We start from the raw sequence: 14,535 nt of genomic DNA, 5'->3' as shown, positions 1-14,535 counted from the left end.
AGCCACAAGACGCATCTCAGCACAATCAGTTCAATGGTTATCTATTATCTTTAACATCAACCCTGCAGTTACCATCCATCACTCATCTTTATGTACCTCTGTGTCTCCAAAACAACAACAAAGACTCTGTAGAAGCAATAGTTTATTAATACCCCAAAACATCCCTTGGATACACACAGACACACATACACACACACACACACACACACACACACACACACACACACACACACACACACACTCACACACACACACTCAAACACACACACAAGCGCACACACAAACACACACACAAACACCAACACTATCCCCTGGAGAAACACACACGCATGTACTGTACTGCAAGACATTACATCACAAGCAAACCAGATTATTTATTACAGCAACAGCAGTAACAGTTATCAGACCACAGTATGAAACATTTAACTCTACTATATGATTACTGTGTAGACATGTAGAGAGTTTCTGTAGAGTAATAAAGACTTGATGCTTGTGTGTGTCCAGGTGCTATTCTTATAAATTCCTCTAGAGTGTGTTTAAAGAAAAGCTGTACAGGTGGTGTTCTTTGACTATTTGGGCCTCAAGTCTGGTTCTGGTGGGTAGGGAGGCTGCTTCTAAAGGCTCAGGTTCATAAACACCCCTGTCACGGTGTTGGGAGAGTCAATGCAGCTACCCAGCTGTCTAGTCATCACAGTCTGGTCCTTGTTCAAATCTCTCAGATCCTTATGCTTGCCCATTTTGCTAATTTTTCCTGCTTCCAACACATGGATGTAAAGACCTGACTGTTCACTGGCTGTCTAATATACCACCCCAATTCCTCCTGAATTTACTGTGCTGGGATGATGTATCTGAGCATCAGTGCCACTACATCCTACAGCAGGGGTGAGTGATCTTACCCGCACAGAGCTGGTGTGGCTGCTGGTGTTCATTCTAACAATCACCTGATGACCTGTCTCAGGCAAGTCCAAGCTATTATGATCTTTGTAGTGACCTCACTACCCAGTGAACAGTTTCACATTAGATCAGAGGAGAGTCAGTGTAAAGCAATGTGTAAAACACTAATCTGTGGTCTAGTTGTTAATTACTTAATATCTAGAGTCTGTTATGAAATACACTGAGATAGTGTTTCTTTGGCTGATAAATATCTCATCTGACATCAGTGCAATGATAATGCAAACAATTTATTTGGCTTTTATTTATTTAACTAGAACATAAAAAAGTAAACCAGTCCAACAAAGTAAAAGATCATTAAAATAAATGAGAATATTCTAACATTGGAATAAATGACACACAATAGTAACATGTGCTTAAAAGTGAAAACATTACTGCACGATGCTTCATATAAACTGGTGGTCAGCTGGCAGTAAGTTAGCAGAGTTCAAACATTCAATCTCACATGTGAAATGACTTCAAGCAAACAGAACAATGTCCTTCCATCTTCAGAATTTTTAGACTCTCACTCCTCTGAGACTGCATTCTGGCTTCTGGTTTCAGTCAGAGCTGTAGAAAAAACATTAAACACAGAATTCACAGTGTAGGTGTTAGAAACCCACCTGGTGTTATTGGATTATCATTTAATAAACTTATTGCTGTTTTAGTCTTCTAACACAGAGAAGGAAAAAAAGCGTGTCTTGTCTCCAACGCAAGCAACGTGTCGACAGTTTCAATGATTGTGGGGAGAAAATCAGTATTTTATTAAACCAGCATATAAAATAGTTTTAAATGTCTGTTTACAAAAGTATAAACTATGTATAAAACTTTTAAGTTTTAACCTGTACTGTATTGTTTTCATTGATCTCTCTGCTCTGTCGTGACTGTGTGTTGTTTGGCTCTAGTTAGTGTGTGTATTTACACTCATGTTTCTTTTAGTATTTGCTGTCTTGCCTAAAGTAACATTTTCTGGTTCCAGTCATTGTTCTCTTCACTCTTGTTTTTAACTACTGGTTTCATGACCATGTGCTGCTTTTATAAACCATGATTTTTATAGATTACATATGACAGACACTTTACTGTCATGTGTCCTGCTTGTCTTAGCAGTATTAAGAGTCATGACAGAGTGGTGAAAGTCATAAAAACACAGAGAAGAAAGACCAACCTTACGATGCGTTTTCAGATTCAAGCAAATGTAAGATTGTTTCCTCTTTTCTTCCAGTGTGTGTAATGTGTGTCTAAGAGGAAGAGTTCTCACCGTGAGCTCTGTAGCATTTGACCCCCAGCACGATGGACACTAGCAGATATGGAGAGACTGCCAGTAGACTACTGAGCAGACTGAGGATGGAGAGTGGAGCTTCTGAATGGGACAGAGCTGATAACACACACACACACACACACACACACACACACACACACACACACACACACACACACACACACACACACACACACACATGCACACACACACACACACACACAGAATTAATCACAGCTGAAGAGCTACAGTGCTTCTGTGACTCTGGGGAGCATTGAGGGTGAGGGATGGGATACCAACGTGAGTCGTGTGAACAAAGACGTTTATTTTAAACAGATGAAAAACACGAACAGCTACAAACAAGAAGCAACATGACGAAACATGGAAGTTGTCATAATGGAATGGAATGATAAAAAATACAATTAAACTAAAATAAAAATATAAACCAAAGAAAAGTGACACTCATTGCAAACAAGATATATAACTTAATTCATTCATTTATTCATGTGGTAGCCACCAAACCACTTTACAAAAATTGTAATATCAACACTACACAGAATCTGTTGCATTGTTTATTTTAACTGGGTAATACTATAAAGACTGTGTGTGAGTGGGAGGAGTTATTTATGTGGTGCTGGATATTTGCTCTACTACAGTTAAAACTAAACTGAGCAGCAAATCCAAAGAGTTTGTAGGAGCAGGTTTTCTACAAAAGGGAATCACACAACAACAATGGACGCTTAGCACTTTCATGACTGAATAATAACAATTCATATAGTAAAATATCCAGTCAGGCATAATTATATCAACTCAGATCTCACACATAACCAACACCATGTTTTCTATTATTATAGTCTGTCAACTGATACTCACCAGTAAACAGACCTAAATCTACCACACTAGTCACTGCTGTCTGGTCCAGTACATGTTTTAATGTTGAATAAATCCATTAATTCAGGAGCACAAAAAGCATGTCCTGTAGCAGATATGACAGCTTCCTGTTATTCTGGAAATCAAACATTTTGTGATCTGTTTTGTCATATTTCTACTAAAATGTTATTCACTGCTGCCATCTAGTGGCCAATCTGTGCTTGTGGCCAAAACTCCCAAATACAGCCATGGCCAAAGGTTTTGAGACTAGCAAATTTTGTTTTTCACAAAGTTGCTTTTTTGCTGCTTCAGTTTTTATGGTAGCAATTTGCATTAACTCGAGATTGCGAAGAGTGATCAGATGAACTGCAATGAATTTCAAAGTCATTCCTTGCCATGAAAATGAACTTAACCACAAAAATTAAGCCACTGCATTTCAGCCTTGCCGCAAAATGGCCTGCTAACATCATTTTACTGATCTTCTCGTTAACCAAGGAGAAAGTGTTAATGAGGACAACATAGCTGATTTAATTAAACCATTTATGGAATCATCAAGAACTTCAAGGAGAGAGGTTCAAATGCAGTGAAGGAGGCGTCAGGGTGCCCAAGAAAGTCAAGCAAGCAACAGGACCGTCTCCTAAAAAGGATGCAGCTATGGGATCGGGTCACCACCAGTGCAGAGCTTTTTCAGGAATGGCAAAGGCAGGTGTGAGTGCATCTGCACACACAGTGAGGCGAAAGCTTTTGGAGGATGGCTTTGTGTCAAGAAAGGCATCAAAGAAACCACTTCTCTCCAAGTAAAACATCAAGGACAGACTGACATTCTGCAGGAAGTATAGGGATTGGACTGCAGAGGACTGCAGATGAAGCCGCCTTCAGATTGCTTGGGATATCTGGACAAATGATTGCCTGGAGAAGAAAAGGTGAGCGCTCCCATGAGCCTTATGGCATGCCAACAGTGTGGCATCCTGAGACCAATGATGTGTAGGGTTGCTTCTCATCCAAGGGTGTGGGTTTGCTCAAATTTTTGCCTAAGAACACTGCCATGAATAAGGAATGGTATCAAAACATCCCCTAAGAGGAACTTCTCCCAACAATCCAGGAGTGATTTGGTGAACAATGCTTTTTACAGCATGACAGAGCACCCTGTCACAAGGCAAAAGTGATAACCAAGTGGCTCGGTGAACAAAACATTGACATTTTCGGTCCATTGCCAGGAAACTCCCCAGATCTCAATCCCATTGAGAAAGCGATGGTCAATCCTCAAAAAGAGGGTGTCAAACAAAAACACAGAAACTGTAGTCAACTCCAAGCACTGGGTTTCCTCTACCAGCTCTGCACCAGTACTGGCCTCCATCAGAGGGCGCCACTGAGCTGATGGTGTAGGAGTTTATTGCAGTGTTGGTCTCATTCTCAGGGTTGTGTGTGTGCCTGGACCAGTAAAAACTCCATCCAGCAGACTGCTCCAGCTTACAGTGCAGAGTCACTGGGTTTCCCACAGGTGCAGCTCCTTTAAGGTTTGATGTGAGTCCTGGTTTAGGTTTAACTGCTGATAGAGATGAAAAACACAGTTCAGGACATGCAATGGCAGAGCGTATATGCTGCTGTTGTTACCATAGCAGCTACTCACCTTTAACAGAGAGATGCTCTCTGTTACTCTCCTGTGATGATGTGGGTGTGTAATCTCTCTCTCCTCTACACCAGTACTGATCCTGGTCTGCTGGTGAGCTGATGGTGAAGGTGTTTATCTCAGACTGATGGACTACAATCTGACTGCTGCCTTTATACCACTAATACCTCCAGTTACTGGAAGACTCTACTTCACACTTCAGAGTGACTGACTCTCCAGGGAACACAGGACTCTGAGACTCCACAGTCAGTGTAGCAGTGGGAAAAGCTTTGGGATGAAGATCAGGAATACTTGTACTTTTAGACATATCTGTTACAAATATCTAACATTCTTAGATTAAAAATAAATGAAGTATTTAGGTAGTTTAAATACTTTTAAATAAAAAATAATAGACTGTTAGTAACATGATGTAGCAGTATTGAAGTCCCTGAACATTCAATATCTTAATAGACTTTTAATGAACTGTTTATATCAGATTTGTTTATAATCTGATGAATTCAGTTGTTTTTAACTATGTTTGGAGTGTCCAAGTTCATGTCTGTAGATGTTAACCTGAGAAGTCACTGAACATGTAACAGGTATAATACATACCATTTTAGCATACTCAACAAGCTGTTATAGACATGCTGTTAACATTCTGTAACTGGATTTTAACTGGACTTTGAGATGGGGTTGGGTCAGGATTACAGTCCTGCTCATTCACATGTGAGTGTGATAGTCTCTCTACTCAATATTTATGTTGAATTAGACTGCACAGTCAGATCCAGCTCAGGCTCCATTGTACAAATCACACAGTACTTAAATTCTGCTTTTATGTTCAACTCTCAGTAAGATCATGTGTTTGAAGCTTAAACCTACTAAAACTGAACACTGGCTGCTGCTTACTGAGAAGTACACGTCTCTCTGCTCCAGACTATGTGAGGTCACTGTGTACTCTCTACTTCAACACAGAAGGGGGCACTATTAGTGAGGTCAAGTCTTGTAGTGCATAGTGGGAACAAATGTCTTCAAACCAGGGGTGTCAAAATAAAGGTTCTGTAGACCCACAGTACAACCCTTTTCAGTGTTTCACCTGCTATAACAGAGCTGATTCATTGTTATAAATTGTTATAAAAATCCATTATAAGTTGGTAATGACATGGTAACTGAAATTACAGTACACCATTAATACAACATAGTGTAAATGTAATTACAGTACAGCTCTAATACCATGTAGTGTAACTGTAATTACAGGAAAACTCTAATACCATGTTATATAACAGTAATTACAGTACAGCTCTAATTTATGTTTTGCCAAGTAACACAATACATGGAGTGTGTATTATGCTGCTGACTAAAAATGGTTTAAATTATTTAAAAACAATCATTTAAATTAATAAAATGGACGTTAAATTTATGAAATGACAGTGATCTTACCATGTACAGTGAGGTTAACAGTGTTACTGTACTGTGATGTTGTTGGTCTGTCATGTCTCTCTCCTCTACACTGGTACTGATCCCCATTAACTACAGCATCTCCACTGATGGTGAGAGTGTCTCTGTTTACAGTGTAAAACACAGACTGAGACACTGTAGTCCACTGACTCTGTGCTTTCTTCTTATACCTCCACTGATATGTCCACCCATCATAACCCTGAACCTCACACTTCAGAGTGACTGACTCTCCAGTGAACACAGGACTCTGAGGCACACAGTTAGTGTAGTTGTGGGTAAATCTGTGGAAAGAGATGGAGAACACTGCATGTTACAGCTGACTGACCCCCAGTGTCTTCCTGGAGTCAATCTGTATTGACATATATTATAACAAACAGGTTAGACCCACGATGCTGCATTCTAATCTGTTAATCACTGTGTTTTGTGGAAATGATCTGGAGATTATGTGGGATCTGATTGTGATTGGAGGGTAAAATGTGAACACATGACTGTGAGTCACTTAATTATTCCATCCAGTACCACCTTGGACACTTTGTCCAGTAATGTGACATTTGTAATTAGGACTGAGATGCTCTTTTATGTCACTTAAACACTTTTGTAAAAGCAGAGTAAAAGCATAGTTATAGTTTCCATTTTGCCCTCCACAAGAAAGAGAATACATGTGGACTCAGTGTGTATTATGTTACAGACTACCAAGAGTTTATTTGAACTAAAGAGTTTAAATTTGTCACGTCCGCAGACCTGAGCGTTCCCCGTTTCCCTAGCAACCGAGTCACTTCCAGGTTGTCGTTGGTCTCCATGGTTCCGTGTCTCCTCCCCTTTGTGTCCAGCTGTTCCGAGTTTGTCTCTGATTACGTTCCTGTGTGAAGCCCGTTCCTACTTTTGTTTAGTTATATGTCGTTTGTTCTGGCCCCTGTGTGTTTAGTTATATGTCGTTTGTTCTGGCGCCTGTGTGTTTAGTTATATGTCGTTTGTTCTGGCGCCTGTGTGTTTAGTTATATGTCGTTTGTTCTGGCCCCTGTGTGTTTAGTTATATGTCGTTTGTTCTGGCCCCTGTGTGTTTAGTTATATGTCGTTTGTTCTAGCCCCTGTGTGTTTAGTTATATGTCGTTTGTTCTAGCCACTGTGTGTTTAGTTATATGTCGTTTGTTCTGGCGCCTGTGTGTTTAGTTATATGTCGTTTGTTCTAGCCACTGTGTGTTTAGTTATATGTCGTTTGTTCTGGCTCCTATGTGTTTAGTTATATGTCGTTTGTTCTGGCTCCTGTGTGTTTAGTTATATGTCGTTTGTTCTGGCTCCTGTGTGTTTAGTTATATGTCGTTTGTTCTGGCGCCTGTGTGTTTAGTTATATGTCGTTTGTTCTAGCCACTGTGTGTTTAGTTATATGTCGTTTGTTCTGGCTCCTGTGTGTTTAGTTATATGTCGTTTGTTCTGGCTCCTGTGTGTTTAGTTATATGTCGTTTGTTCTGGCTCCTGTGTGTTTAGTTATATGTCGTTTGTTCTGGCTCCTGTATGTTTAGTTATGTCGTTTGTTCCAATGCCTGCTTGTCTCTCATTAGATCTCATTTGTTCTCTATCACATGTAGCTTGTATATTCCTGTTTAATCGCATCCCCATCCCGCGTTGATGTTTAGTTTCCCTCTGTTGTTTTCCTTGTTTGGTTCTCTGCTGTTCCCTTATCTGTAATATTGTCTGTGAGCTTTAGTTAATGTTATTTTGTCTAACTTAGTCTCGCCCTCACCCTATTAGCCTGTTCCTCTTATGTTTGCTTATTCTTTGTTCTGGTCGGTATTGTTAGTCTGTGTCTGTTAATAAACACATTTAGTTTTTATATCCCTTCCGTCCCTTATATTATGGCTTCCCTGGTTAGTTCAGTTTCGCATAACATCCAATGCGTCGGCACTTCGCAAGTGTGTTCACTCTCCACCCCTTCAGCATTACAAATATATGAAATAAATCAACAGAATATAAATTACCTTGAGCAAGTCCAGCTTGAACAAATGACATCAGCACTATAAACATAAAAAGAGGAACATATGAATATGAACAATGAAATAATTAATTTCTTAAAGAAAACATGATGGCAAAACATTGCAGACACAGTTAAAAAAAGTATGTATAACTGTTCATTTAACCACAAACATCATAACATCCTGTTTATTACTTTAACAAGTATACAGTCTAAACTTTGCTTCAAATGGAGTGGGGAAACTGCCGTTTTTACAATCATCCTAATTAAACAAAAGTGAAAGAAATTAAACTGTCGTGATAAAACATGTTTAGAGAGCTTTAGAGCGCTGACGTTTTTGAACACAAGGGAGCGACAGTGATTTATGTTTCTGAGGAGAGTGGCGTGTGCTGTGGTATGAGCAGATCCACTACTGCTGTGTCACAGTTCCTGTCACGAATGGCCACTCTCCTCCCGTCCCTGATGTCACGGTTTCCCTGTCTTCCAGCTCTCCCTGGTTCCATGCCTTAGTTTCGTTTTCTCCGCCCCTGTCTGTTCCTCTATTCCACTCCTTGTTTTAGCTTCCGCTGTTCCCGTGTATCTGTTTAGTGTCTGATTGTCTTGCTTATTTAAGCTCTGTAGTTTGGTCTTCTGCTTGTTGGTCTATGGGTAAGTTACGTCTCTCTGTCAGGTTTGCCGCGGTTGTCATTGCTTTTCTGTGTAGTCCAGCCGTGTGTTATATTACTCTCAGCACCCCTTAGCCTCTGTTTATTTTACCGTTCGTGTTTCCTCATTTAATAAACCGCCTCCTGCATTTTGCATTCTACCTCTCGCCTTGTTCCTGTTGGAAGCGTAACAGTTCCACAGTGTCTGTTATTTATGGACATCCTATCCAGCATTCTCTAAGTGTTTACAAGGTTATATGAAGAAAACACACACTGTGTAACGTGGAGCGATAGAGAGCTGGACGCAGACGATGAGAAGAGTGAGATTTATTAAGGGACAATCCAGAATCTGCGTCCGTAAGACAGACCAGGGTCATAGCACCAATACGAACAGATCCTGGAAATATATTAAACAGAAAGGAAAATATGGAAAATAAATCAACAGGCAACCCGAGAGAAAACAGGGTACAGGTACACAGACAACAAGGCAAAGTGGTCAAAATTATCCTCAAATGAAACGCGTTTTATTTGTAAAATTTGTTTTGTGTGACAAATAGGTTCTACGCCTTTGGGACCAGTTATCTACTTGAACACAGTTAAATGTATCAATACATCCAGCAGTGTAATAGCATTTTATTTCTCTAAAATAAATGAGTGTATTACATGTAGATTTAAGCCTTAATTAATGTAACTGGATTCCATGTGAACACTTTGTTGCATTTATGTAAATACTGATTCATACCACAAGATGGGGCTGTTTGATTTCCTATTTCTGCTGTGCATAGACTATATAAAAAACATCTATTCTGTCTCTTAGAAAATGATGGGTAACAGTAACTTTACATGGCTTGAATGACTAAATGTAAGTAATGTATATCCATAGGCTGAAATACTCAAATGCATATGAAAATACAAATATATAAACTGAAGAGAGTTCAGTCAGGGACAGGACATGGTGTTCAGAGTAAATTCAGTACAAGCGTAAATTCATTACATCGAGTCTCACCCTGCACTGTGATGTTCACAGGATTACTGCTCCAAGATTCAGAATTATAAAATGATTTTCTTGCTAATATACATTTGAAGCTCTGGTTAAATTTGAAGCTCTGGTTAAATTAGTGTAATAATAAAGATGTGAAATCTTTAGATTCTGACCTCTGACTGAGACCCAGCTGTGTGGTGACTCTCCTCTCTCTGGGTGTTTACAGTAGTAGACACCCTCATCTGACTTTGAGACAGTATGGATGGTGATTTCTCCTGCAGTCTGGGTCTGGATGAGTGATCCATCTTTATATAAATCAGCTCTGAGGTGTGATGTGATATTGGGGTGAAGTAAACAGTGTAGAGTCAGAGGATCTCCCTCAGTCACAGGATGGACAGACCTCTCCAGAATCACATCACCATCTAAAACAGAGAAATCACTTTACTCATCTTTTACAGAGAGAAGGATTCCAGCATGAATACTGAGTAATACATTACAGGGACACAGAACATTAACACAATAAAGTAGAAAGTAGAATCTCTCTCTCTCTCTCTCTCTCTCTCTCTCACACACACACACACACACACATTTCACCCAGAATATGTTAAATTAACAGATTTTCTTATTAACTCTACTTAACAGTTTTCTTAGTCAGTAACTGATAGTTCTATATATTGTGAACTATAATATCCTGTTATCAAACATTTCCTTTTCTCCTTAACTAGTGAGTGCATACATGCAGATTCACTGTGCACTGTGATGTTAACAGGATTGCTGCTCCCTCCAGATTCAGACTGACACCAGTACACTCCAGTGTGGGATGTGTAGAGGTATCTGATGGTGCATGAAGATCCTGTAACTGATCCCCAGTCTGATGAACAATCTGACACATTCCCACTGTGTGTGTATCGTCTCACTCTCCATCCAGGAGAGTCACTCTGTCCCTCACAGCTCAGTGAGAGAGAGTCACCACTAAAGTGTTGAGTTCTGCTGGGACTGATGATCACAGAGACTGGAGGAGACAGACCTTAGAAACAGAAATTATACATCACGTGTGTTATTGTTATTGTTTTATCATAGCAGAAGTGTAGTGAACACATTTAACATGGAAAGATTACAACCAGTTTGATGCCTCCTTTGATGATTGAAAACTACTAATGACATCTAGTTAATAACATATGACTAAGCTCTTGATTGTGTTTATGACAGTGATTGATGTTTCACAAACACACACACACACACACACACACACACACACACACACTGCTGTTGTTTGTCCTCACCAGTGATCCATAGTGGCTGTGTGTTGCTGTACTGTGTCTGATAGGCTCGTTCTCCTCTCTCTGCTCTGCACACATAAACTCCTGTGTGATGTAGAGCAGCAGGACTGAGAGTGTAGGAGCCTCCAGCTCCTCTGATGCTGTCTGAGAGGAGCTCAACACAATACCTCACAGAGTCATGAATGTCTGTTACTGGAGTTACACATTCTCTGTAGGGAACAGCTCTGTACCAGCTGAATGTCCAGCCTGTAGAGGAGTCTCTGACCTCACAGCTTAGACTCACTGAGTCTCCTTCAGTCAGCCAGATCTGTGGAGACACACTCAGTACTGCCTGGGATATCACTGTAACACAGCAAATACAAGTTATTGGGTGTTTAAAATCACTCACACACAATAGCAACCTTGCTATGAATGTCTATTGGCTGAATTCACAGTCCAAACTCACCTGACACAGTTAATGTAATAGCATTACTGATCTCTGAGCTCTGAGAGTCTCTTCCCCTGTACCCTCTGCAGGTGTATGTACCACTGTCATACTGTACAACAAAGTTGAATGTGTATGTATTGGATGTGACGTATGGGTAGATACTGTTGCCATCCTTATACCAGCTGTATGTCCACCCAGTGTCTCCTTCTAGCCGTATGTCACATCTGAGAGTCACAGTCTCTCCTCTGAACACGTGATTATCAGGACTTACACTCACAACAGCTTTAACATGACCTGCAGAAACATTAAACATTTGAATTCTTCATTCAGTTACTTTGAAAACAAATAAATTACACAGATCTAAATCTAAATCTACCACACCAGTCAGTGCTGTCTGGTCCTGCACATGTTTTAATACTAAATAAATTCATTAATTATAAAATACATACACTAAAATGCTAAATGTGTAAATTAATACATTTAAAATAGCATTTTTTCATAAATGTCTCATTACATCATTCCATCATACCATGTTTCATCTAATAGTTGAATAGAGTTAGTAATGGCAGTTTGGGTTTTAAATAATATATAAACAAAATATAAATCACCTTGAGCAAGTCCAGCTTGAACAAATGAAATCAGCACTATAAACATAAACGAGGGAACATATGAATATGAACAATGAAATAATTAATTTATTAAAAAACACAATTAAAAAAAACACATTTTAAAAACAGTAAAAATAAAAGTATGTACAACTGTTCATTTAAATAAAAAAAACAAAACAAGACACTTTAACATGCTAGATAACTTTTAATAAATTTTCATTTAAACTCAAAGGGAGTGGAGAAAGTGACCAAAATAGAGAAAGAAACGAATCTTTCACGATAAAACACATTTAGTGTAGTTTAGAGTGCTGAAGATTTTGAACACAAGGGGGCGTCAGTGATTTATGTTTCTGTGGACAGTGGTGTGTGCTGTGGTATGAGCAGATTCACTACTGCTGTTTCACAGTTCCACAGTGTCTGTTACTTATGGACATCCTATCCAGCATTCTCTAAGTGTTTAGAGGGTTTATGAAGAATGAACACACTGTGTAACGTGGAGCGATAGAGAGCTGGATGCAGACACTGAGAAGAGCGAGATTTATTAAGGGCAAATCCAGAATCTGGGTCATTAAGACAGTCCAGGGTCATAGCACTGATACGAACAGATCCAGGAAATATATTAAACAAAAAGTACAAAATCTGGAAAATAAATCAACAGGCAAACCGAGAGAAAACAGGGTACAGATACACAGACAACAAGGCAGAACCCAGAACACTGACTGAATAAACGTGAAACAAGACAAGAGCTCAGACAACGGCTTAGTACAAACACAATGAGCAGATAACAGCTAGAACAACCACCAGCAAGACAATGAGGAAAACACTGGGTTTAAAAACACAACCTAACAAGGTAGAAACGAGGAACAGGGGAAACTAATGAAGGCCAGAGAACTAAACGAGGGGCTGAACTAACGAAACTAAAACAAGGAATCACATGGAAATGAAAACGAGGATGGAAACAAAAAAAGAAAGAAGACGAATGCAGCGATGGGATCATGACACTGATTCACTAATCTGCTGAATTTGTGAACCTGTTTCTGAGATTTGTGTATGGGATTAATTTTTAAATAGTCATGCAGTATTAATAGGAGAAAATAAAAGTTTGTGAGCTGTTCTAGGACTGTAGACCTGTTGTGTACACGCCGTCTCTCTGCTACTATGACAGATTCATGTGGTAGTGGGTCCTTTGCTAGGGAGGTAGGTGTTGGTCTTGTTTGCGTGAGTGTGAGGGAGTCCTTTGTTGAGGAGGTTTTGTCTGTGAATTGAGCTTGTGATCAGCAGAGAGACTGAGGTTGGTGCTACAGCTGAATGACTGGGTCAATGTTCAACTGTGTGTGTTGTGGTTCATGCTACAGGGTTTCCTTTTATATCTACAAAACGAAGAGTCTCTTTTGTGTCAGGCTGATTACAGCCGGTCTGTGTTGGTCAAGATCATTCTTCCCCCTCTTAATATAAGTGTTTTCATTTATATTACAAAATGAAAAGGGTTAATAATGTTTGTCTTGGTTTCCTGTTGATCGTCACGTTCCTTTATTGTTTACTCACATTACATTTGTTGAAGTTACAGTATTTTTACACATTTAGTTTGTTAAAATCTTAATATACACAGTAGGTTACATTGTTCCATCACACTGTTGTAGTTATTAATTTACCCCAACACACAAAACAGTCCAAGCAGTGGATGTTATCTGCTGATTTTCTGTAGGGTTTGTTTGTAGTCTGTACTGAACTGTTTCAACACCACACAGCATGTAGGTTTTCCCACTCATATCTGTGGTAATTCTTTGGGTTTGTTGTACGCTACTGACTTCTCTATTCCTAAATTATGTTGCTGTGACCCAAATCCCAAATATACAGATTGTGTAGTTTCTATAGTGATAGTGATGTCATGGCTGTGAACAGGCAGGTAGTTAGGAATCTTGGGGTTCCTCTTCACCCCACACTTTCACTTAAACCTCATGTCAGATCTCTCACTAAATCTGTTTATTTCTCCTCTAAAACGCTACCCCATGGTTTCAGTAGCGTCATGTATTGATCATTGTAATCCTCTCTTCACTGGTCTTACTGTTAAACTCTGACAAACTCATCTGCTAGAGTCGTAAGCGTCCATATCACATCCATATCAGCTACAATGATGTGCAGAAGTACACTGGTAACTGGTCTGTCCCCATTTTGAGTACAAACATGTACAAGAACTTCTCCTCCTGTTCTCCAGGCCAGTACATCAAACAGAACCCTTTCCATAACACATCTGGATACAGTGAGAACACCTGAGCACATGGAAGTGAAACTCTGATCCTCCCTTCTGAAGGAACTACACAACTAACACACATAATCTCATCAGTCAGGATCCTCAGACTGCACATTACCAACTTCTTATAGCACCTCTCACTCTAATGAAGACATAAAGAGAACATTTACTCACAGAGCACCACAGGGAGTGGACTGAGCTCCATACTGTCCCAGTAATGACGGACTGACTGACTGACTGACTGTGTGTGTT

The 14,535-nt window shown here is 39.6% G+C and overlaps 2 protein-coding genes across 3 annotated transcripts in view; one reads left to right on the top strand and one right to left on the bottom strand.

The window, feature by feature from the left end:
- LOC118240905 (Fc receptor-like protein 5) overlaps positions 1-14,535 on the top strand; it is a 65,378-nt gene that overhangs the window by 25,777 nt on the left and 25,066 nt on the right. The window lies entirely within an intron of this gene.
- On the bottom strand, positions 1,221-12,153 carry LOC145652904 (Fc receptor-like protein 5). Of its 2 annotated transcripts, XM_081704733.1 has the most exons (6): positions 12,033-12,153; positions 11,443-11,718; positions 11,001-11,339; positions 10,466-10,744; positions 9,891-10,139; positions 3,011-4,607 (listed from the first exon to the last, which is right to left on the bottom strand). In XM_081704733.1, exons 1-6 carry the CDS (start codon positions 12,076-12,078, stop codon positions 4,336-4,338), a joined length of 1,461 nt encoding a protein of 486 aa, XP_081560859.1. In that variant the 5' UTR covers positions 12,079-12,153; the 3' UTR covers positions 3,011-4,335. The 2 variants fall into 2 exon arrangements, 1 of the variants encoding a protein (XP_081560859.1); XR_014119177.1 differs by lacking the exons at positions 3,011-4,607; positions 10,466-10,744; positions 11,001-11,339; positions 11,443-11,718; positions 12,033-12,153 and adding exons at positions 1,221-1,500; positions 2,189-2,305 and having other exon boundaries at positions 9,891-9,976.

This window comes from Electrophorus electricus, chromosome 21, assembly GCF_041902795.1.
Source record: "Electrophorus electricus isolate QZ-2024a chromosome 21, ASM4190279v1, whole genome shotgun sequence".
In the NCBI taxonomy this organism is placed as follows: Eukaryota; Metazoa; Chordata; class Actinopteri; order Gymnotiformes; family Gymnotidae; genus Electrophorus; species Electrophorus electricus.
This window is presented reverse-complemented; position numbering and strand designations above follow the sequence as displayed.